The sequence below is a fragment of the Triticum aestivum genome, chromosome 7D (genome assembly GCF_018294505.1).
Source record: "Triticum aestivum cultivar Chinese Spring chromosome 7D, IWGSC CS RefSeq v2.1, whole genome shotgun sequence".
Lineage (NCBI taxonomy): Eukaryota > Viridiplantae > Streptophyta > Magnoliopsida > Poales > Poaceae > Triticum > Triticum aestivum.
The window spans coordinates 46074187-46096728 of record NC_057814.1 but is presented as its reverse complement, the minus strand read 5'-3'; the positions used below and the strand labels follow the sequence as shown (position 1 = coordinate 46096728).

At 45.6% G+C, this 22542-nt stretch overlaps 2 protein-coding genes and 4 non-coding genes across 6 annotated transcripts; 5 read left to right on the top strand and 1 right to left on the bottom strand.

Annotated features, from left to right (window-relative positions):
- The first annotated feature begins 530 nt into the window (after positions 1–530).
- LOC123170009 (uncharacterized) lies at positions 531–2708 on the top strand. The gene is made up of 3 exons (XM_044587859.1): positions 531–1145; positions 1331–1616; positions 2323–2708. Exons 1-3 carry the CDS (start codon positions 648–650, stop codon positions 2361–2363), a joined length of 825 nt encoding a protein of 274 aa, XP_044443794.1. The 5' UTR covers positions 531–647; the 3' UTR covers positions 2364–2708.
- A 597-nt stretch (positions 2709–3305) lies between these two features.
- Positions 3306–3378, top strand: TRNAA-AGC (transfer RNA alanine (anticodon AGC)). Its single transcript has one exon. It is a non-coding gene; the product is annotated as a tRNA-Ala (tRNA).
- A 2849-nt stretch (positions 3379–6227) lies between these two features.
- On the top strand, positions 6228–6300 carry TRNAA-AGC (transfer RNA alanine (anticodon AGC)). The gene has a single exon. It is a non-coding gene; the product is annotated as a tRNA-Ala (tRNA).
- A 6297-nt stretch (positions 6301–12597) lies between these two features.
- TRNAA-AGC (transfer RNA alanine (anticodon AGC)) lies at positions 12598–12670 on the top strand. Its single transcript has one exon. It is a non-coding gene; the product is annotated as a tRNA-Ala (tRNA).
- Positions 12671–12758: 88 nt separating this feature from the next.
- On the top strand, positions 12759–12829 carry TRNAG-CCC (transfer RNA glycine (anticodon CCC)). Its single transcript has one exon. It is a non-coding gene; the product is annotated as a tRNA-Gly (tRNA).
- An 8477-nt stretch (positions 12830–21306) lies between these two features.
- Positions 21307–22542, bottom strand: LOC123164111 (F-box/LRR-repeat protein At2g43260-like). Its single transcript, XM_044581527.1, has one exon. It carries the CDS (start codon positions 22538–22540, stop codon positions 21395–21397), a length of 1146 nt encoding a protein of 381 aa, XP_044437462.1. The 5' UTR covers positions 22541–22542; the 3' UTR covers positions 21307–21394.

The following is a 22542-nucleotide window of genomic DNA, read 5'->3' as shown; positions in this document are numbered from 1 at the left end:
AAATCACCATTTCCAGCTTTTTCAAACAAAAATCAAAATTTTAGAAAACATTCACTTTTTCAAAAAAGTGATTCACGTTTTTCCAAATTGTGTTCACTTTTTAGCAATTCTTTAAAAATTCAAAAAATATTTTTCGGAATTCGAAATGAATTCTCAATTTTAGAAAATAATGACCTTTTTTGAAAAATATAGTTCATGTTTTCGAAAATTGTTTGCGTTTTAAGAAATTGTTAACTTCCATATATCTGTTCACAATTCAATAAAGATTGTGCGGAATTCAAACAAATTGAAAAATATTTATATGTTTTCAATAGATTTTAAAAATATGTTTTTTTAGGCAATTTTAAAAATATGTAGCTTCTCAAACCGGTGTTTTTGGGGTGAAAACCCCGACTAAAACCTAAAGAAGGAAAATAGAAATTGGGTCTGCTGTAAAGTGGGCTGGCCCATCTGTGCGAAAGCTCCTCTTGTCACCAACCTTGAAATACTCTGGCTTGGCGCCCGAACATAACCAACAACCAACAGCTTTCCCTTCTCCCCTTCTTCCCCTCGCCGGAGCGCCAAGAAACCAAGAACCCCCATCCCCCCCACCTCCCTCTCCCCCTCTTCGCCTTTGCTCTCCAGCAGCGATCCAGCACCGGCGACCGATGGAGCAGTTCGTCGACGGCCAGCACGTGCGTCTCCGGAGCACCGTGCTCGGCAGGTACCTCCACGCCGACGACGACGGGGATAGCGTATCCCTCCAGCCCCAGGACCGCCGGGCATCAGTGAACTCGGCTTGGGCGGTCGAGTTGCACAACCGGGATGATTATGGCCCGCACGTGCTCCTCTACAGCGCCGCCTACGGCCGCTGCCTCGCCGCCACGGACGCGCGGGCGCCGGTCGGCCGCGGGCTCCGCGTCGAGCAGCGCAACCACGACCATCCGGATATGGATTCCATTCTCTGGCGCGTATTCCGGATGCGCGGCAGGGAGGGAGTTCACCTCCGCAACGTCAACGGCGGCTGTCTGCTTGCCACTCGCGTGCTCGGCCACTACCGTGGCAACGGGGTGAGCGCGGAGGACACGCAGTTCATCCCTATGATGATGAACTGGGTCGTGGAGCCCATCCCCGCCATGCATATTCCGCCTGCACTTCCGGCAGAGGTGACTCCCCCATGCCCGCTTTTTGATTCTTCCCGAATTTGCTCTTGCGCGAATTAGGTTCTTGGATGTCGTTAACATGCATCGGAATTTGACCGCAAAGATTGCAAATCGTGTAAATTTCATTCGATCGCTTGGGTGCGAGCGATTCTTTGATCTGATGATTCTTCTTTGCGACCCAACTGCAGGTTCCCCTCCCCGACGCCATGTTGACGTGGCGGGAGATCGACTACGTGTGGCTGAACGCCGACGGGGACATCATCACCAAAGGCTGGTACCCATTCGCTGGGAGGTCCTTGCTCCGCCTCAGCACCAAGCTGGCCGTGTGTCTGTCCATGGAGTGGGGCATGGAGGGCGTCCCCGACATCGTCATATGCCTCCCTGCCCGCGGTGGCCGCCTTCTCCCACTCGTCGTCGACCTGCCCAGCAGCGAGCAGGACTTCCGCGTCGTCGTCCTCAACGCCGGCTCGCCTGGTGAGAAGCCATAAACTTCTCCTGTGGCTTCAGTTGTTCGGATATTTTGAGTCTCAATTCAGTTGACTGCCAATCTACGCCGGCTCGCCTGGTGAGAAGCCATAAACTTCTCCTGTGGCTTCAGTTGAGTCGCAGACAACTTGTTCGGATATTTTTTTGAGTCTCAGTTCAGTTGACTGAGTGCTAATCTGCCTCTGCTAGTCTGAAAATTATGAGAATTTACTGAAACTTTTGCTAATCTGTCCAGTTCATTAGGAGTTCAGACTTGGTAATGGCCTCAAGACTCTCAACAATTTTAGGATTGTAGACATTAATAATCAAGTAAAAGTTGCTGAATCAAATCAGTAGGTGGTCAACAGGCACGACATTGTGACAGATGCTTCGATTCAGATGATCCAATTCTTCAGTTTAATACCATATACGTGCCGGTAGCTAGCTAGTGGAATACTTTGGAACTCGAAAACCCAAACCAGTTCAGTCTGCCTAGATCAGCTTCACAGAGAAGATAAATATTTCTGTTTTTAGCCTACTGTAATCGTTTCGAGTAACGCGTGGAGAAAATTCAGGTTCTGTTCCACAGCACATTCTCTACATTGTTTTGAAGTTTTGTACATCATCTTTCTTTTTGATCTTGTGTTATCTGAACCTGTTGCAGTACCTATGACACATGATGCCTAACTGCTTATCTAATTTTCTACTAATTCAGCCCACGCAGCGCTGCGGTACGCGGATGTCGAAGCAGAGTAGAGAGAAACCAGAGCCAGGGCCCTTTGAAGTCGCCTTCCTGTCCAAACTCTTCAGAAGCGTCACCGTCTCGGACACGATGACATTAGAACCCAGTTCCTTTTGTTGAGATATGGGTTCATGAAAACCCAGCAGTTTCTTGTGTTTCTGCTAGCTAAACTTGCTTTTCTCAACTGACAGTAGGGCGCCTATTTGCTCTGGCATCGCGGTTCTAAAATGCTGAAACTGTTCGAAAAATGGTGCAGTGACATATAGTAGTCTGTAATGAGTTGACAATGGCCAGTACTTCAATGTTGCTAGCTGCATTCATTTTTTTCTTAGATGAAGCATCTGGTGTCAGCATAGATGTTGTGGTTCTTGCAGTGAGTTGTGCACTTGAGTTTTTTCATTCTGCTTACAGTTTTAGTCCGTCAGCAGAAAATGAAGGTGGTGTTTTGACAGAGTAAAATCGAATTCTGAACATGGCAATGCCAATGTGCCTGGACACGACAGGCTGCATTTTGCTGGGATATTTTTTGAACAAAATTCAGATTGTATCCCACAATGCTGTAAGAATACTTGTTTCTGCACATTACATTGTTCTTCTGTCTCTTTCAAAAAACATTGTTCTTCTGCACATTCACACGACGACATTTTGCTTCTCTTGTTTCATTGACGGATACTGAAAACGTTGCAGGGTGAGTAAAATGTACGTTTGCGGATTATTATTTTTCTTTTTGTGAAAGGGAGGCAAACCCCGGCGACTGAAATGTATATTTCGCTTACAAGACAAATTCAACTAATCTTGCATCAAAAAAGAGAGAAGAAAAAAAAAATTAGAATTACTCATTGTGACGATTTTATCCAAATTGAACCTGCTTTGGTTAACATTGCTTTTGTATGGACCTTGCATTGCAACTGCGCCAGCTTTCGTTTTTAGGGGAGAATTTGTATAGTGAACAGAAAGGGGATGTAGCTCAGATGGTAGAGCGCTCGCTTAGCATGCGAGAGGTATGGGGATCGATACCCCACTTCTCCATCTTTTTGCTGCAGACCACTTCTCCATCTTTTTGCTGCAGACCACTTCTCCATCTTTTTGCTGCAGATCACTTCTCCATCTTTTTGCTGCAGATCTGAATATACTGTGAAAAAACACACTGTTTTACTTTTGCAGACTCGCTAAACAGCTCTTATCAGTCAGTCAACTTCTCCATTTGCTAGTTATTTTTTGCAGATCTTAATTTACTGTAAAATGTAACCATCATGATTTTGTTACAATCCTTTTATGTAGAGAAAAGAAAGAGCAAAATGATGCTCAGACATACAATTACAGCATTCCAGAAAGAACAAAAAACTCGTGCAAATTAATTCAGTCAACCAATCTCTCTAATGCAGCATTGACATCAAGACACGGTTAAAACATTCCAGATATCACCATCACTAAAATGTTCCTGAAATGTTGAACATTCCCAAACAAATGGTCAACGATGAGCTGTGGCCTCAGTATTATGCTTCACCAAATATCACCATCACTAGAAATTGTTGATCCACATATTGAAGAAAATGAGGCAGCACTCCAAATCTCAACCACACAAGCAACACTGAAACCCACCACACATGTCCATCTGATGTGACATGAACTTGGAGAAAAATAAATAGATCAAACGATAACCATCGTTTTTACATAATAGGACATCATGATCAACCTGTCACCATGTAAACTGCAAATCTTCATCCAGACAAACATGAACTTGGAATTAGCTCATTTACCTGGTAGATGAGAGGACATATTCAATTCTTTTTTTAAGTAAAAGGGGCATGGCCATGTCCAACTCCGATGGAAATGCAAAATAGAGCACAATATATCGGCTTTTAACTCTCAGCGGATCAGACCATAACAACCTAACACATCGCCAAGCACCAGCAGCAAGTCAAACTGCAACCATGCCTTTCATGCTTTTTGATAATGCAAACTGAAAGTAAACTGGGGAGAATAGTAGAACAGTTTCGTCGCTTAGATACACACCATTGTTTAGAAGTTAGAACAGTAGACAAAGGGGCCGTTCGGAAACTCTCTGCTCCTAACTCCGCTGCGGGAGCGGAGCGGCATCTAGTGTAATTTGGGCGAGCAGCCAAATGGGCGCTCCGCCCGCTCCGTTCCCTGGCCAAGGAGCGGAGTATTACCGAACACGGCCAAAGTGTTCCGTTCTATTAGTACTGCTAAAATGTTGAGAGGAAAGAACAGAAACATAGTTTTTTCGGTTTCCCTACTATGGAGGCCTCTATTTGCAAAATCCAAAATTCATATTTTATGTTTTTTTTTTGAAAAAAATACCGGTATACATGGAGGCATAATGTACATGCATGTGTGTAAATTTTCAGAATGAGATACGTTGAAATGAGGGCTGTGCAAAACAAACAAATCTGGGGCTTTTCAGCACACGATACTATTCATCCTCAAGGTCCATGAATTTGTCTTTTCTGTACAGGTCGCTTTGGAAGGTATTTCATCCTGAATGTGGACACACATATACATTTCATCCTTTTATGCGTGCATAATTTTTTGCAGATTTTTTTAAACCTGAAAGTTTGAATTTTGAATTTTTCAAAAATAAAGGGCTCCATAGAGCATGGTAACCAAAACGCCCCACTCCTCTTCGTCGCTATCAGAAATAAAACACTGTAGTAACACTGCAGGAAATAACTCGATATGGGTTCATGAAAACCCAGCAGTTTCTTGTGTTTCTGCTAGCTAAACTTGCTTTTCTCAACTACAGTAGGGCGCCTATTTGCTCTGGCATCGCGGTTCTAAAATGCTGAAACTGTTCGAAAAATGTTGCAGTGACATATAGTAGTCTGTAATGAGTTGACAATGGCCAGTATTTCAACGCTGCTAGCAGCATTTTTTTTCTTAGATGAAGCATCTGGTGTCAGCACAGATGTGGTGGTCCTTGCAATGAGTTGAGCACTTGAGTTTTGTTATTCTGCTTAGAGTTTTAGTTCGTCAGCAGAGACTAAATTTTGTGTTTTGACAGAGATCGAATTCTGAACATTTTGTGTTTTTCTTTTTTATATTCTTATCTAAACTTGTTGCAGCACCTGTTACGCATGAAAAACCAAAGCAGTCCAAGAATTTTCTGCTAATTCAGCCCACACGGCGCTGCGGTATGCGGATGTTGATGCAGAGTAGAGAGACACCGCCCTAGAAATCGCCTTCCTGTCCAACTCTTCACAAGTGTCGCCGCCTCGGGCACGATGGCATTAGAACCCAGTTCCTTTCGTTGAGATATGGGTTCAGAAAAACCCAGCATGCAGTTCTTGTGTTTCTGCTTAGCTAGGCTTGGTTTCTTCTTCTGACAGTATATGAAACTATTAGCTTTGCCATCATGATTCTAAAATTCTGAAACTGTTTGACCATGACACTTGCCATTAGTCTGTAAAAATGCGTTGACAATGGCCACTACTTGAACGTTGCTAGCTGCATCTCTGTTAGATGGTGTCGATACAGATGTGGTGGTTCTTGCAGTGAGTTGGGAACTTGAGTTCTGTTGTGATGCTAATTTTATTTTATTTTTTTAGACCAGCAGAAAATGAAAATTTTGACAGATATCAGCAGGGACACGACTTGCTGCATTTTGCTGGGATATTTTTTGAGAAAACAAATCAGGTTGTATCCCACAATGCTGTAAGAATACTAGTTTCTGCACATTACATTGTTCTTCTGCACATTCACACGACGACATTTTGCTTCTCTTCTTACATTTGACGGACACTGAAAACGTTGCAGGGTCAGTAAAATGCATGTTTTTGTTTTTGTGTGGACCTTTCATTGCAACGGCGCAAGGTGTTTAGTTATTTAAAGACGGATTAGTACATAAGACAGAAACAGGGGATGTAGCTCAGATGGTAGAGCGCTCGCTTAGCATGCGAGAGGTATGGGGATCGATACCCCACTTCTCCATTCTATTTTTTCAGATCTGAATATGAATATACTGTGAAAAAAACTCTTTGTTTTACTTTTGTATGCTCGATAAACAGCTCTTATTTTTCTGTAAAAAAACACCATCTTAACTTTACTTCTGCAAACTCCAAATCTCACAAAAATGCGCAGGATCCTTTTATAGACATAAATGGAAAACACAAAAAGCAGTGCAACAATAATCACCGGCCAAGAGCAAAATGATTTTGTTGCCATATTTTTGTGTAGAGAAAAAGAAAGAGCAAAATGATACTCACAGATACAATTACAGCATTCTAGAAAGAAAAAAAAACTCCTCCAAATTTATTCATTCAATCAATCTCGCCAATGCAGCATCGACATCAAGACACAGTTATACTCCCTACGTTCTAAAATAGATGACTCAACTTTGTACTAACTTACAAGGGGCGGCGGCGGCAAAATAGATGACATTGACGGGGACTGTCAACGGGCGGCGGCGGCTCGTTTTCCCGGCCGGATTAAGCCGGATCCGGCGCGTGGAAGTGGGAGGAGGTCGGAGCCGGGGAGCCAGCGGCGGCGGGGCGCCTGAGAGCACGGGCACGACCATGGGAGTTGGCTGGGTTTTTTTTTAAACATATGGGAGTTGGCTATTTGTTTCTTATGAAAGGAGTTTTTTGCAAACAAAACGTCTAACGACGTCTAGTCTGAACCGTTACGCCACGTCGGCTTTTGCGGGCTCCACCTGTCATAATCGGAGTTAAAACGAGCAAACCGGGTTACTAGTGTTTTCTGCAAAAAAATTAGTCTCAGAATTAGTGGTTTTTGGCACAATTTCGTAGAAGTGTGGTTTCTGCAACCCTAGCCTTCAATGTCAATCTTTTCTGCAATTCACTCATTTTGGAACGGAGGGAGTAACATTCCAGGGAAATAAACATCTCTTATCTACACAACAAGCTTCTTTTTACAGTACCTATCAATAAATCCAGTTCCTGAAATGTTGAACATTCCCAAACAAATGGGCAATGCTGAGCTGCGGCCTCAGTATTATGCTTCACCAAATATCGCCATCACTAGAAATTGTTGATCCACATATTGAAGAAAATGAGGCAGCACTCCAAATCTCAACCACACAAGCAACACTGAAATCCACCACACATGTCCATCTGATGTGACATGAACTTGGAGAAAATAAATAGGTCAAATGATCACCATCGTTTTTACATAATGGGGCATCATGGTCAACCTGTCGTCATGTAAACTACAAATCTTCATCCAGACAAACATGAACAGGTAATTAGCTCATTTACCTGGTACATGAGAGGACATGTTCAATTCTTTTTAAGTAAAAGGGAAAAGGGCATGTCCACCTCCGATGGAAATGCAAAACAGAACACAATATATCAGTTTTTAACTCTCAGCGGATCAGACCATAACAACCTAACACATCGCCAAGCACCAGCAGCACATCGGTTAAACACAAACAAAAAACGCAAGACATGCAACAGCAGCCTTACAGAAAAAATACTCTGGCAGGAAAAAGTAAGAACGAAGAGCAGAAGGCACAGGTCATATGGCATAGATACTCTAACGGTACGACATCTTCAGCTCCTCTCAAGTAAACAGGGCAAGACGGTAACAGCCTAACAGCGGATCTAAGCGCCAACAAGTAAATATGTAAACCTATAAACAATGAAAGCTATAGAAGGGAATATCTAAACTATCCATTTCAATAACTAAAATTCCATAACTCCTCACAAAGTAATTAGCATTTCAAACTGCAACCATCCTGCCTTTCATGCTTTTAACGGTGCAAACTGAAAGTAAACAGGGGAGAACAGTAGAACAGTTTCGTAGCATAGATACACCATTGTTTAGAAGTTAGAACCGTAGAACAAAGTGCTCCGTTCTATTAGTAGTACTAAAAAGTTGAGAAAAAACAACAGAAGACATGGCTCATACACCATATATATACTCCAACGAGTGCGATGCCATTTGAGGGGAGCATTAATTGCGAGAGAGCGTGATCCGGCAGATGATTAATTTTTCGGTTCCCCTATGAACTCTTGATGGGGCTTTTCCTTGTATGTATGTCGAGCAACTGGTAGCGGTGACTGGATGAGATGGGTTAATTTTGCACATGTTAATGACTTGGGCCCACTAACTAATAAAATCAATGACTCAGATTAATTATGTACTCTTACCTTTTTCTCCCAACTTGGGCAGAAACATTTACAAGATTATATACCACCAAAGTACCAACCCTTTTTCTCCCAACTTATTTCTAGACACATAACCAACAGCCAGCCTCTTTTCTCCAAAATAGTGAAAGACAATGAAACAGAGTACTCCCTCTTCATCGCTATCAGAAACAAAACACTGTAGTGACACTGCAGAAATATCTATGTGCCAATTTGTTTTTTACAATGTCTGTATTGAAGTGGCAATCAGAAACGAAACACTGTAGTAACAATCAGACACACAAGCAGCTTCATATGGCATAGATACTCCAAGAGCACAGCTTCAGCGACATAAAAACGTTCAGTTCTACTAGTAGCAGTACTTAAAGGTAGGAACAAAAGACATGGTTCATATGGCATAGATACTCCAAGAGCACAGCTTCAGCGACATAAAAACGTTCAGTTCTACTAGTAGCAGTACTTAAAGGTAGGAACAAAAGACATGGTTCATATGGCATAGATACTCCAAGAGCACATCAACAACTTGTCCGAGGCAATAAGATGGAGCATGGCAACGACTTATAGCACTATGAGGAATGGAGGCTCCTTCACATCATCGTCTTCTTGTGTCTCAAACAATGGAAGTGAAATCATGCTCTCTTGGAAACGATGTCTGGTAAGTATCTGCTTGTTTCCATGTTCTTCACTTTCCACATTTCCTAAAAACACACCATCAGTGTCGCAATGCAAATAGACGGTCAGGACGCTGCTCAATCAACAGCTCATGCTCATTGATCACAGCCATACTAGGGACATATTTCACCCCCAAATTAAGCGGTGGTGATGCCTCCATCGCTAACAAGCTAATCCGGTACTGAAAGGCCCATGTCTCAGCATCATAGTCCTGCAACACCCAAATATCGAAAGTGATGCGGTCACAGGTGGTGTGCCACAAAGCAAGGGATCCACCCATGTCCAACAATGACACCACATGACCCAACTCTATTGGGCGGCTCATCTGCCGGAAAGTCTCTGCTACACTGTCAAATACAGTCAAGTTGAGGCCAAATGCCCAGTGCAAGCTACCACGATGGTGGACTGGTGGACAATAGGGGGACTGGGTGACATGAAGCGTGTGTTGTGAAACTGTCGGACACTGGATGCATCTTGGCTGATTTGATCCCACCGTGAGGACGAAGTACTCGTGACTGTACTAGGACACAAGAGCTGATCGGTCTGGAGTATGACACCCAGAGAACCCGGTACTCTCTAGATGTATGGTGCCGGTAGAAGGCGACTACGGCGACGACGCTGGCGCCTGGTCGTTGTGGAGGATGTGGCAGGGAAGCACACTTGCGGGTGGTCGGATTGCAGATGTAGAAATTGGATTGCCACCCAGGATGAGGAGGCAGTCGCAGGCACGGTGTATAATAGCTTGTTTTGTACTTCCTCCGTTCCAAATTACTCGTCGCTGAAATGGATGTATCTAGAACTAAAATACATCTAGATACATCCATACGTGCAACAAGTAATTCGGAACGGAGGGAGTAACAGCGTAACGGAGGATGGGCCATATCCTTTGACCATTAGAGGCTCCGGCAATGTGGCAGAAGCCCTTTCGTCGTTGTTCAATGATGGGGAGCAACGGCTGGCGTCGGTGATGGTCGAGGATGAACGCATTGGTGGAAGTGCCGTTGTGCCACGACTTGCGGACAGCACGGCAGCGGAGCACATCTTTGGGTGGCAACCGGGCAAGGATCTCATCGATGACAAGCCACTCGGGCAGGTCGTCGAAGATGGTCATGCTGATAAGAAGAAGAAAAAAAGATGCAAACATTAGCACGACGCATGAAAAAGGATTAAAAGGGATGATATGTTCTGTTTGGTCACTCGTTTTTCGGACAGCTATATCTATCACTCGGATGCCACTAGGTGCAAACAACGAAAAAATACTAGCGTTCTCCAGATGCTATACACGGTGAAGCCACAAAGTCGGCCACTGCACACAGTCGATCAATTTTAAACTACAGTTTGAACCCCGGCACTCTCTCTTCCCTACTTCCTCACCATCCCCTGCAGACCGGCGGCGACCACCACACCGCCCGACTCGTCAAGCCTGGCCTAGGATTCGCTGGCCCGATATTTGCTTGCTGTAACATTTTCACGCATTTAAATTACTGTCTACGTTTTTATGGTAGCATTTACGCATCTAAAATATAGTATATAGTACTGCTTGCATTTCTGATGTAATATTTACGCGTGTCTAAAATGTAAGCTTTGCTAATAACATTTTCTACTGTAAAATATATGCAAATCTAAGACGTAAATTTCATTAAATCAAAAAAGGAACATTCTGAAGAAGTCGAAGGGGAGAATGGAGGGAGGTTTACTCTGCCGTGGAGGACGGTGGATCGGCGGTTTCCAGCGGCGTCGCCATGTGTTCTGTTCCCGGCGGCATCGGCGATCTGAGGCACGGGAGCAAGAGACTCGCAAACGCAGAAACGAAATCTTACCTCTGGTTTTTCTTCTGGGGCGAAAATCAGAGTGTTTGGCGTAGTTTGTAGGGAGGAGGAGGAGGGAGGATGGGCGGCGTCTCTGCAGCGGCGGTCGATGAGACTAGATGAGCTGTGTGCAGGTTGGAAACTGATGGGGGAGGAGAGGAGCGGCCGCTTTGACGGAAAGGGTGAATTATCTTCTGCTAACCCTAACCTCAACAGGGGACATATCAAGTCCATTTTAGATGCTGTCGAAAAAAATCCTTTCTTTGAGAAAAAATTTCGTGTTGTGAAAAACCGAAAACATAGAAGACAGAAAGAAAAACTGAAACATTTCCAATGCAGCGTTGCACATGGTAACTCATGTTGTAGAAAAAGGGTCAAATGTCAAGCACATTAGTGCCGGTTTGCTTTTGAGCCGGCACTAATGTGTGCATTAGTGCCGGTTCCAATGGCTAGCCGGCCGCTTTCATTAGTAGTTAGGCCTCACAGTGGAGAAGGGGTCAGCTTTCTTTCTTCTGTCATGCGGGCATGGGGGAGCTTAGAAGTCGGGGCGGCGGCCCTGGGTGGTGACGTTCTTGCGATGGGGCTTGCTGCGGGTGTTTTCGATCGGCTCTTTCTGTCTACATGGTCGACGAGGAGCCGGTGATTGGAGGTGTAGTGCCCTGGTTCTCCGTTAGCTAGGCACCTTCCCGAAACAGGTCAGTTGCAGTTTGCGTGCTATCGTTCTCCCCCGCATTTGGACTTTGGACGCTCGTCGGTTAAAGATGGTGGTCGAAGGGAGGTCTTGGGGATCGCGGCGGAGGGAATTATTTGACCGTCGATGACGACCGCAACGATGGTGGCGCTACCGGCGCCACTTCTCCTTTTGAAGGTGTCGTCAAGGTACTCATCCGCACATTGCATTTTCATGCTCCTTGGGTGAAAATCTTGGTTGTGCATTGGATGACGGGGACGTTCCAGAGGTGTTCTCCTCCTTGGAAGCTTCCTATGTGGAGTATAGGAGTCAGTGTTTGAGTTGGTGTGATTTCGGTGGTTGATGACTCGATGTGGTAGATTGTCTACTGTCGTGATCAAACCAGCTACATGGTGGAATTGGTGTTCTTTGGGATATGTTGTTCCCCTTTTCTTGCGGCCCTATTCGTCAGGGAGTTGTCGCCTTCGAGCTTAGGAAAGAGGGGAGAGGTTTCCCCTCTACGACCATAATGTCGTGTCAAGTATGTCAGGAGCTTAGTGTTCCATTAAGGCCGGTTCATGTCCTCTTGGTTGTCGTTCTACTAGCATTGTGTCTTCTCAGGTTTGCATCATCCCCATTCGGCAACTTGAGACTCTCATGTGGCGGTTATGTGGGTGATGTCAATCTAGTGTGGAGTTCTTGATTTGCAAAGGGATGTTTTGCTGGACCATCCCCATGTTGCCTTGCCGCATATGGCTTCTCCTGTTTCTAGTGTGAACCTATGTCTGTGTCGATGATGTGGCATCCTTCGAGCCAGGACAAGAGGTGGGGTCCTCTTTGGTGGCAAAAACGGATAGCTATAGGGTCAAGTGGTTTCATTTTCAAGTCTTACTATTATGTGTTGGTGACCGATACCCCACTCCTATGTTATAAATATGATATATGTTTGTTAATTACCACAATCAATGGTGGGGATGTAGCTCAGATGGTAGAGCGCTCGCTTAGCATGCGAGAGGTATGGGGATCGATACCCCACTTCTCCATTCTGCTTTTTCTTGTTTTTTTTATTTCTTTGCAGATCTGAGTGCTCTAGAATACAAATTAATCTACCAAATAAAAACACTCGTCGGAGCGCATCTGGTGTAGTGGTATCATAGTACCCTCCCACGGTACTGACCAGGGTTCGATTCCCTGGATGCGCATTTCTTTTCTCAATTTTAATTTTTTGTAAGTTTAAGTTCTTTTATACAGTAATAAATCTAGAGGTGGTGTTGTGGAAACTGTCACCGTCTGAATCTTCATCCAGATAAAGAACTAGTACATTCACCTGGTCCATTGTTTCAGGTGAAATAAAAGGAACAAGACCAGGTTCCACTATGATGAACAAAAGCGCTAGCCAATACTAATCCTGGTCACAGAAGCAGCAGCAAAGAAAGACCCCACTTGCAACAAAGTCCGTACTTGCCAGAAAACAAAAACAATAATCTTATTGAAGTAGTGATCAAATCACTTGCTGCCATAGTAAGGATCAAAAACAAAACTATGCTGCTGAGCACCAAATCACGTGCAGCTTCCAAAATCAGCAGGACCGAAGTGTGCACTGAACATACAAGATCCAGATACGGAGTATTAAGCTACAGACGGAAGTATCTAAACTCTCCATTTCAACAGCTACAGTGACATAACTTCTCGCCAAGGAACCAGCATTTCATACTGCAACCGTGTCATTCGTGCTTTTTAACAATGCAAGCTGAAAATGATCAGGGGAGAACAGTACAACAGTTCTATGGCATAGATAATCCATTGTTTAGAACATTATATTAGCATCATGCTAAAGATAGCATAACAAGCACCAAATGGTGATAGCAGAAGAAGTGCTGCTCCGCCATACAAATTGTTAAGTTCATGTGAGATAGATGCTCCAAAGGCGCAGCAAGTGAGCAAGTAGTCCAAAACATTAAGATGGAGCACGACTTCTTATAGCACCATGAGGTATGGAGGTACAACATCTTCTCGCATCTCAAACAATGGATGTCAAATCATGCTCTCTTGGAGGCGATGCCCAGCAAGAGTCAAGTTGTACCCATACTCTTTGAATCCCACAATTTCTGTAAACACACTGTTAGAATACAACTTGTAATAGGATTAGGACTCCTATTCGGTCTTCGATCGATGACTTCCGCCTCTGTTCCGATCGGGATGATTGCATCTGGCACCGCCGCCGCCGGACCGATCGTCCCTGAATCCATCTCCTTTACCCCGCCTCCCGCGCATGGCTACGGGCCACACGTCTACGGCGCCATGCAACACGGCGCGTCGCCTGCAGGAGCCGCAGCCGGGCACTACTCTGCGTCATCTATGGGGCACTACGCAGCCGCGCCTGTGACTTCGTCCAGTACATCGTCCGCGGCTCTCTGCAACACACCTGCGGCGCCATACAGCACACCGGCAATCTACGACGGCTACCAGCCGGCTCCTCCGATCGCACTGTACTACGATGCTCCTGCTTCGCCCCCGGCTTCATCAACTGCACCACCACCGCCATCCGGATGGCGCCCATCTCCTGATCCATGGACAAGGCTAGTCCAGGCGTGGCCCATGCCCTGGTCCGCCCCTATGCCATGTGGTGCCCCGCCTGCCTATACCGGTGGCTGGTAGCCCGGTGCTCGCCCTCACACCGGCGCGTCCATCCTCGCGCCCCGACAGCCTACGGCCGCATACCACGCTGCTCCCTCCTCCGCGCCACCGATCTACAACACCAGTCCTTATGCATCCTATGGTGCTCCATCGTCCCCCTACATGCAGCAGTACAATGATGGTGTCTCTCTCTTTACGCTGATGCCGGCCCTAGTGCCGACGCCACCACACCCGCAAGCTCCCATGACTACACCGGACTCTACTTCGACTCCGAGCTGGGACCAAGCTGCTTTTCTACAAGCCATGAACAACTTTGCTGCACAAGGGAACTCAGGTACGGATTGGATTTTCGATTCTGGTGCTTCTCGTCATATGTCTGCATCGAGTAATTTGCTTTCTTCTTGCACGACTTCATCTTTTCCCTCTATTACTTTCGGTGATGGATTTTCTATTCCTATTTACTATGTCGGTCAGACTCAAATCCAATCCCCAACTAAGCCCTTGCTTCTTCATGATGTTCTTGTAGCTCCTGCCCTTATTAAAAATCTGATTTCTGTTCGCCAAATCACCACTGATAATCTTGTTTTATTGAGTTTGACCCCTTTGGTTTGTCTGTGAAAGACTACCGGACCAAGGCCGAGATCGCTCGATTTAATAGCTCCGGTGATTTATATTCTCTCCATGGTGTTCCGGCCGCTGCTCCTCCAACATCTATGGCGGCCTCTGTTGATCTGTGGCACCAATGTTTCGGCCATCCCAATAAAAATATGTTATCCACACTTCTTAGTGAATTTTCAATACCTCATAATAGAAACTCTCATAATTCTTCTATGTGTCAGTCATGTCAATTGGGCAAACATGTTCGCCTTCCCTTTAGTTCCTCTCAATCCTCTAGTACTTTTCCTTTTGAATTACTTCATTGTGATCTCTGGACATCACCAATAGAAAGTGTATCTGGTTTTAAGTATTATCTCGTGATTCTTGATGATTTTACTCATTATGTTTGAACTTTTTCTTTACGCAACAAATCCGACGTTCATAATATATTCATTAAATTTCAGCGCTATGTCTCGGTCCACTTTTTCTTCCCTATAAGATTCATCCAATGTGATAATGGTCGTGAATTTGACAACTTTAAAAATCAAAATTTCTTTCTACAATATGGAATTCTCTTGCGTTTTTCATGTCCTTATACCTCCCCTCAAAACGGCAAAGCCGAGCGTTCTCTTCGTACTCTTAATGACATCATTCGCACTCTGCTTGTTCACTCTTCTCTGCCTCCGACATTCTGGGCTGAGGCCCTCCACATGGTCACATATTTACTCAATATTCGTCCATCTAAAGTTAACCCACAAACTACTCCTTACTTCTCTTTATTTCTCTCTCATCCAAATAACTCTGACGTTCGCGTCTTCGGTTGTCTTTGTTTCCCAAACTCCTACTCCACTTCTCCTAACAAACTTTTCTCGTGCTCTATCCCGTGTGTCCATCTAGGTTTTTCCGACAAGCACAAGGGTTATCGTTGTCTAGACCTTGTTAGTGGTCGGGTTCATGTGTCTCGTCATGTAACATTCGCTGAAAATATTTTTCCCTTTTTCGAGCGTCAACAATTAGATCCCAACTCACCCACGCCGCCCACTAGTCCCTCTCGTCGCAATCATCTTCCCTTCTTTCACCCGCCGACCAGTCCAGCGAAACCAGCCGCAGTAGCGGATCCTGCCACCACCACTTCTGTCATCACCTCTGTCCCGGCAGAGGAAAACACATTACACTCTGACGCGGCAGACCTCCTGCCGCCAAAGTCTTCACCGCCATCTCCCGCGTCCGCTTCCTCCGCTGCGCCGGACGCGTCCACCACATCTTTCCCCACCCCTCCTGCTCATGCTATTCCTGTTCCAGCTCCTACTAACGATCATACCATGCGCACACGTGCCATGTCCGGGTTTCGTTTACCTGCAAAAGATCGTCTCAATCTTCATGCATCTTTATCTCCTTCCTCTCTATCCAAATCTTACAAATCCGCTCTCCTAGATCCTAATTGGGCCGCCGCTATGAAAGATGAATATGATGCCCTTCTGCAGAATAACACGTGGCAGTTAGTTCCTCGTCCTTCCAATACAAATGTCATTTCGGGCAAATGGGTTTTTCGCCATAAATTTAATTCGGATGGGAGTCTTGCACGTTATAAGGCTCGATGGGTATTCCGTGATTACTCTTAGCAACACGGCATCGATTATGATGAGACTTTCTCTCCAGTTGTCAAGCCCAGCACTATTCGCACTGTCCTTAGCATCGCCGTCTTATCTTCCTGGCCAATTCATCAACTAGATGTCAAAAATGCTTTTCTTCATGGCTGTCTTCAAGAAACAGTCTATTGTCAACAACCTTTTGGCTTCGAACATTCGTCCTATCCTAATCATGTTTGTCTTCTTCAAAAATCTCTTTATGGTCTTAAACAAGCACCACGTGCCTGGTTTCAACGCTTTTCTACTTATGCTCAAACCATCGGTTTTACCCCTTCCCGTTCTGACACTTCTCTCTTCACCTTTCATCACAACGCCAACACTGCGTACCTTCTTTTATATGTTGATGATATTATCCTCACAGCTTCCTCACAACAATTTTTAGATCATATTATTTCTCTTCTTCGCCACGAATTTTCTATGACAGATTTAGGTCTTCTTCACCACTTCTTAGGTATTGTTGTTATCCGTGACTCCTCCGGTCTTTTCTTGTCTCAATGGCAGTACACTCTGGATCTTCTTTCTCGTGCTGGTATGCTTGATTGTCAAACTTCCCGTACCCCTATTGATACAGATTCCAAACTCTCTGCCGACGGTGATCCTTCTCTTTATCGTAGTCTTACCGGTGCACTTCAGTATCTCACTCTCACTCGTCCTGAAATTTCTTTTGCTGTTCAACAAGCTTGTTTATACATGCATGATCCTCGTATTCCACACTACAATCATGTCAAACGTATTCTTCGATATCTCAAAGGCACACTAGACTTAGGTCTTCATATCAACAAATCCTCTCCCACCTCCTTGATAGCTTACTCTGATACAGAATGGGCTGGTTGTCCAGATACTCGTAGGTCCACATCCGGATTTTGTGTTTATCTTGGTAAAAATTTGGTTTCTTGGTCTTCAAAAAGGCAGGTTACGGTCTCCCGCTCATATGCTGAAGCTGAGTACCGCGTTGTGGCTCATGCGGTTGCTGATACGGTTTGGTTGCGCCAATTGCTGTCGGAGCTACACCGTCCTATTGAGCAAGCTACCAGTGTTTACTGTGATAATATTTCAGTTGTCTACATGTCAGGGAATCCGGTTCAACACCGTCGAACCAAGCATATTGAGATCGACATTCATTTTGTTCGAGAGAAGGTGGCTCTTTGTCAAGTTCGCGTTCTCCATGTGCCTACTTCTGCTCAGTTCGCTGATATCTTTACTAAAGGTCTGGCGACTACTCCGTTTCAAGACATTCGCTTCAGTCTCAACGTCGTCGAGCCTACCGTTGACACTGCGGGGGGATGTTAGAATACAACTTGTAATAGGATTAGGACTCCTACTCGGTTTGTAACAGGGCTAGGTTAGGTGCGGCTTGGCTCTTATATATACTTCTTGTATCGGCACAATATTGCATCAACAATTATTCAATACAATTCTACACACACCATCAATGCACAATGCAACAAGTGATGATCCTTCTCAATTAACAGCTCATGCTCATTGATCACAGCCAGACTAAGGTAATAGCCCATCCCCGAATTAATCGGTGGTGATGCCTCCGTCTCTAACAAGGTAATCTGGTATTGAAAGCCTCATGTCTCGACATCATAGTCCTGCAATACCAAAACATCTAAAGTGATGTAGTTAAGGATGGCGTGGCGGGAAGGAAGGGCAGTGCCCACATCCAACAATGACCCCAGATCGCCCAACTGTCCTGGACAGCTCGTCTTTCGGGATGTCTCGACTACGGTGTCAAATACCAATATGTTGAGGTTCGTTGCCCAATGCACGCTCCCATATGGTGGACTGGTAGATAGTGAGACGACCAGGTAGTGGTGAAGTCTTCTTCTGAAACTATCCGTCATTTAATGCATCTTGGCTGGTCCGATACAACCGTGAGCGCGAAGTAATCAGGCAAATCAACTGTGATGTCACTCCTGGTGGTTATCGAGTATGATACCTAGAGCACCCGATGTTCTCCAGATGTGTGGTGCCGGTAGAACCCGACTATGTTGACGCCGCTCATGCCTGGCCATCGTACAGGATGTGGCAGGGACACACATTTGCATGTGGTTGGGTTGCATATGTTTTTTTTCTCGAATATGCACACCATGTGTATCATATATTATAGATAGAAAATGGGATAGAGCCAAGTCCACCGTGGGTGTTACAACAAACTTTGACACCCACACACCACCGTTTACCACGACAACAGATTACTCGCGGCTAACCCACCTACCTATAGCTACCAAAAGAGGTTGAATGTCTCCTTTGAGGAGACCGGCCTGCTTCCACGCCATGCACTCCTTGTCATACTGCTCTAGTAGAGACCCAACCACCGGTGTCTCGCCATCAAACACAATGGTGTTCCTGTGTTTCCAAAGTAGCCAAAATCCCAAAACCAGCAACCCTCTGAGATCTTTCGGGTTCCAACCGTGATTGATTTGTCAAGACTCCAATCCGTCATCGTGGCATCCACATCTGGAGTCCGATGAGGCACTCCCAATGCCACGCAATCATCGACCAAAACGTCCGCAAGAAGACACACCCGGGCATTAGAGGGTTCATTGATTAATCATGTTGCGTGCATGGTGGGCATGTATCCTGGTGTGGTAAACCCCTCCGCGCTCGAAGGTCGGACGTCCAACAGCGATTCTTAATCGCCAGCCACGTGTAAAATCTGCATTGAAGGGGTGCTTTAGACTTCTAGGTGAAGTCAACCATAGGGGTGATCTCTCGTCCCGCAAACTTGGCCGCGTAAGTCGATCTAACCGAGAAATGGCCATCCCCTCCCAGGACCTTCTCACCGCATCCATAGCATCCTCGTGAAGTTGAGCATCAGAGATCCGTGGCCACAACCTAAGATACTCATCCAGTGCACCGGCATCCATGTCTAAGCCAATGTCATTGGCCCACACATTGCTCGACGGAGCCTCTTGAACAATCCTTTATGCCTGTTCCCGTGGCGGAATCCTAGGTTGTAGGGTCGCCGCCAGCTCCTTCACGCATAGCCCACCTAGTCACCGATCTTCCGAAAACAAAGTGCCCTCTCCGTTGCCAATAACACTCCTTGTGGCTGCTCGGAATAGCGCCATCGATTCCTTTGGCACCATAATAGAGAATTCCGTCCACGGTCTCGACATATCTGAGCTGTGCAACCATGGCCAACGATCTTGCATAGCGATATTGAGCCACCGTATGTCTGGGATACCTAGGCCACCTGCCCATTTGGGCATGCAAACGGTGCTCACAGTTGCCTCCGTGGGCCTCGGTCTTACCGCACCACAAGAAGCCACGAAGTATCTTGTTCAAATCAGCCACTGTCCGCGGTGGCAAAGAAAGAGGTAGATGCCCTCTCCATGTTTGACGATGGGAAGCAAGGCCTGACGGCAAATGGTGGTCGAGGATGAACACATCAGTGGAAGTACAGCTGCGCCACGACTTGCAGACGACGCTGCAGCGAAGTACGTTTCTAGACGGTAGCCGGATGTGGATCTCGCCAACGACGAGCCACTTGGGTAGGCCGTTGAGCACAGCCGCGCCGCTGCTGTTCGGCATGCTGATAATTAGAAAAGAAAAGGCAAACATTAGTAATGTACAGCGGACGTTAACATATTCACGTCTCGCTAAAGGACGTGAGAGGATAAAAAAATATCAGAGATAAAACTTACCATCAACTTGGACACTTAGTAATTCTCCGGTGCTAATTGTTCAATCTGGAAAAAGAACTGCAGATACACCACCATGCACCATCATACATTTCTGAACGATTGATCGATGTTCATCTTTATATGTGCTTCACCAAATTAAATATCACTGAAAATCACTGAAATTGATGTTTTTTCTGTTGAGGGAATCACTGAAATTGATGTTGGTTATGAAAATGGAACCAATACACAGGCTTCAAACCAAAACAATCTAACGGCAGTGCCTTCCAGCAAACCATAACATGCTGATCAAGATAGCACGAAATCCTAGACCCAAAAGCAGCAAGCAGGAAAGAAAAGACCCCGGCAAAGCTTCCAGGATATCACCAAAAGCCTTTTCCCCCAACAGGTGAAAGTCAACTAATAATGGTTCATAACAAAAGGAAAATGACAATGCATGTACTGGATTAACAATCAAACACAAAACCATGGATGGGTCTGCACAGCATGAGCGCGGATGCAGCTTTGATGCGTTTGGTGGCCTGAATGGACAGTTTTACCTGCACCACGGATCCTCAAGGCACCACTATCAATAGCCTTCCAGCAGACTACAAGATGATGATTACGAAGACATATCTTGTAACTTACGCCTTTCAAAAGAAAGGAAACCCTGGACACAAAAGCAACAGCAAAGCTCCTTTCTCCGAATGGTTAGTCAATGAAAGAAAGTACTTGTCGGTTTCTTTTTAACAATAGCTGTATTGAAGCAGCAATCAGACACAAAACAGTAGTGGTGAACAAATTACTTATTGCTGTAGTAACAATCAGAGACAAAACCATGGTGAGCACAAAATCACAGCCAGCTTCTCAAATATACCTGAAAAAGGACATCTCTACACAAAGTGTCACGCGACCAGATATGTGTGGACTGAACATGAAACATCAAAAAATTAAGCTACAGAAAGGAATAACTATAGTTTCCAATTCAACAACAAAAATGCCATAACATCTCATGGAGGAATCGGCCATTCCAAACTGCAACCACGCCATTCGTTGTTTTTAACATTGCAAGCTGAAAGTAAACATGGGAGGGGAGAACAGTAAACGATTCTGTAGATACTCCATTGTTTAGAAGTTACAAGTTACAACATCAAAGTACTGAATGGTAAGAATACAAGCATGGCCCATATGGGACAGATACTCTAAGGGCACCGCAAACAACTAGTCCAAAGCATTAACATGGAGCATGGCATCTTTATAACACAATGGAGAATGGAGGCTCCTGGTTCACAGCTTCTTCTTCTTGCGTCTCAAACAATGGAAGTGAAATCATGCTCTCTTGGAGGCAATGCCGAGTAAGTGTCCAGCACGATAAACGCTCTTCGCTTTCCACATTACCTAAAAACACACCATCAATGTCACAATGCAATAGATGGTGAATATGCCTCTGGATCAACAGCTCACGCTCATTGATCAGAGCCATCCTAGGGATAGATTGGAACATCCAATTAATCGGTGGTGATGCCTCCATCCCTAACAGGTCAATCCGGTAGTGAAAGCCCCAGGTCCCGGCATCATAGTCCTGCAACACCCAAACATCTAATGTAGCGCAGTCAGGGGCGACGTGGCACAAAGCAAGGGCCTCGCCCATATCCAACAATGACACCATATCGCCCAACTGTGTTGGGCGGCTCATCTGCCGGAATGTCTCGGCTACGGTGTCAAATACTACTATGTTGAGGCCCATTAGCCAGTGCAGGCTACCACGATGGTGGACTGGCGGACAATCGGTAGACCGGGTAGCAGGAAAATACTTTTGTTTTGAAACAGTCGGCCATTGGATGCATCTTGGCTGGCTCGATCCCACCGCAAGGATAAAGTAATCAGGCAACTGAAATGTCTCGTAAATCCTAATGGGTTTCGTGTATGACACCCAGAGTATCCGGTGTTCTCCAGATGTGGGGTGCCGGTAGAAGCCGACTACGTCGATGAAACTGAAGCGTGGCCGTAGTGGAGGACGTGGCAGGGAAGCACACTTGAGGGTGGCTGGATTGCAGATGAAGAAATTGGCTTGCTGCGACACGATGAGGAGGCCATCACAGGCGGCTTGGAGTTGGAATTTTGTAAAGGAGCCATCATACCGGATGACAGGCCGTATCTTTAGATCATTGGAGCCTCCGACGACGCGGCAGATGCCTAATTTGTGTTGGATGATGGGGAGCGAGGGCTGGCGACGGTGGTGTCCGAGGATGAACGCGTCGGTGGATGTGCCGCTGCGCCACGACTTGCGAACGGCACGGCAGCGGAGTACGTCCTTGGGCGGCAAGCGGACAAGGATCTCGTCGACGACGAGCCACTCGGGCAGGTCGTCGAAGGCGGTCACGCCGCTGCTGCCCGGCATGC

Coding starts and splice junctions, on each gene's coding strand:
- LOC123170009 (XM_044587859.1), top strand. CDS start 648: ATGGAGCAGTTCGTCGACGGCCAGCACGTGCGTCTCCGGAGCACCGTG. Junction 1,146..1,330: donor CGCCTGCACTTCCGGCAGAG/GTGACTCCCCCA, acceptor ACCCAACTGCAG/GTTCCCCTCCCCGACGCCAT. Junction 1,617..2,322: donor CCTCAACGCCGGCTCGCCTG/GTGAGAAGCCAT, acceptor CTACTAATTCAG/CCCACGCAGCGCTGCGGTAC.
- LOC123164111 (XM_044581527.1), bottom strand. CDS start 22,540: ATGCCGGGCAGCAGCGGCGTGACCGCCTTCGACGACCTGCCCGAGTGG.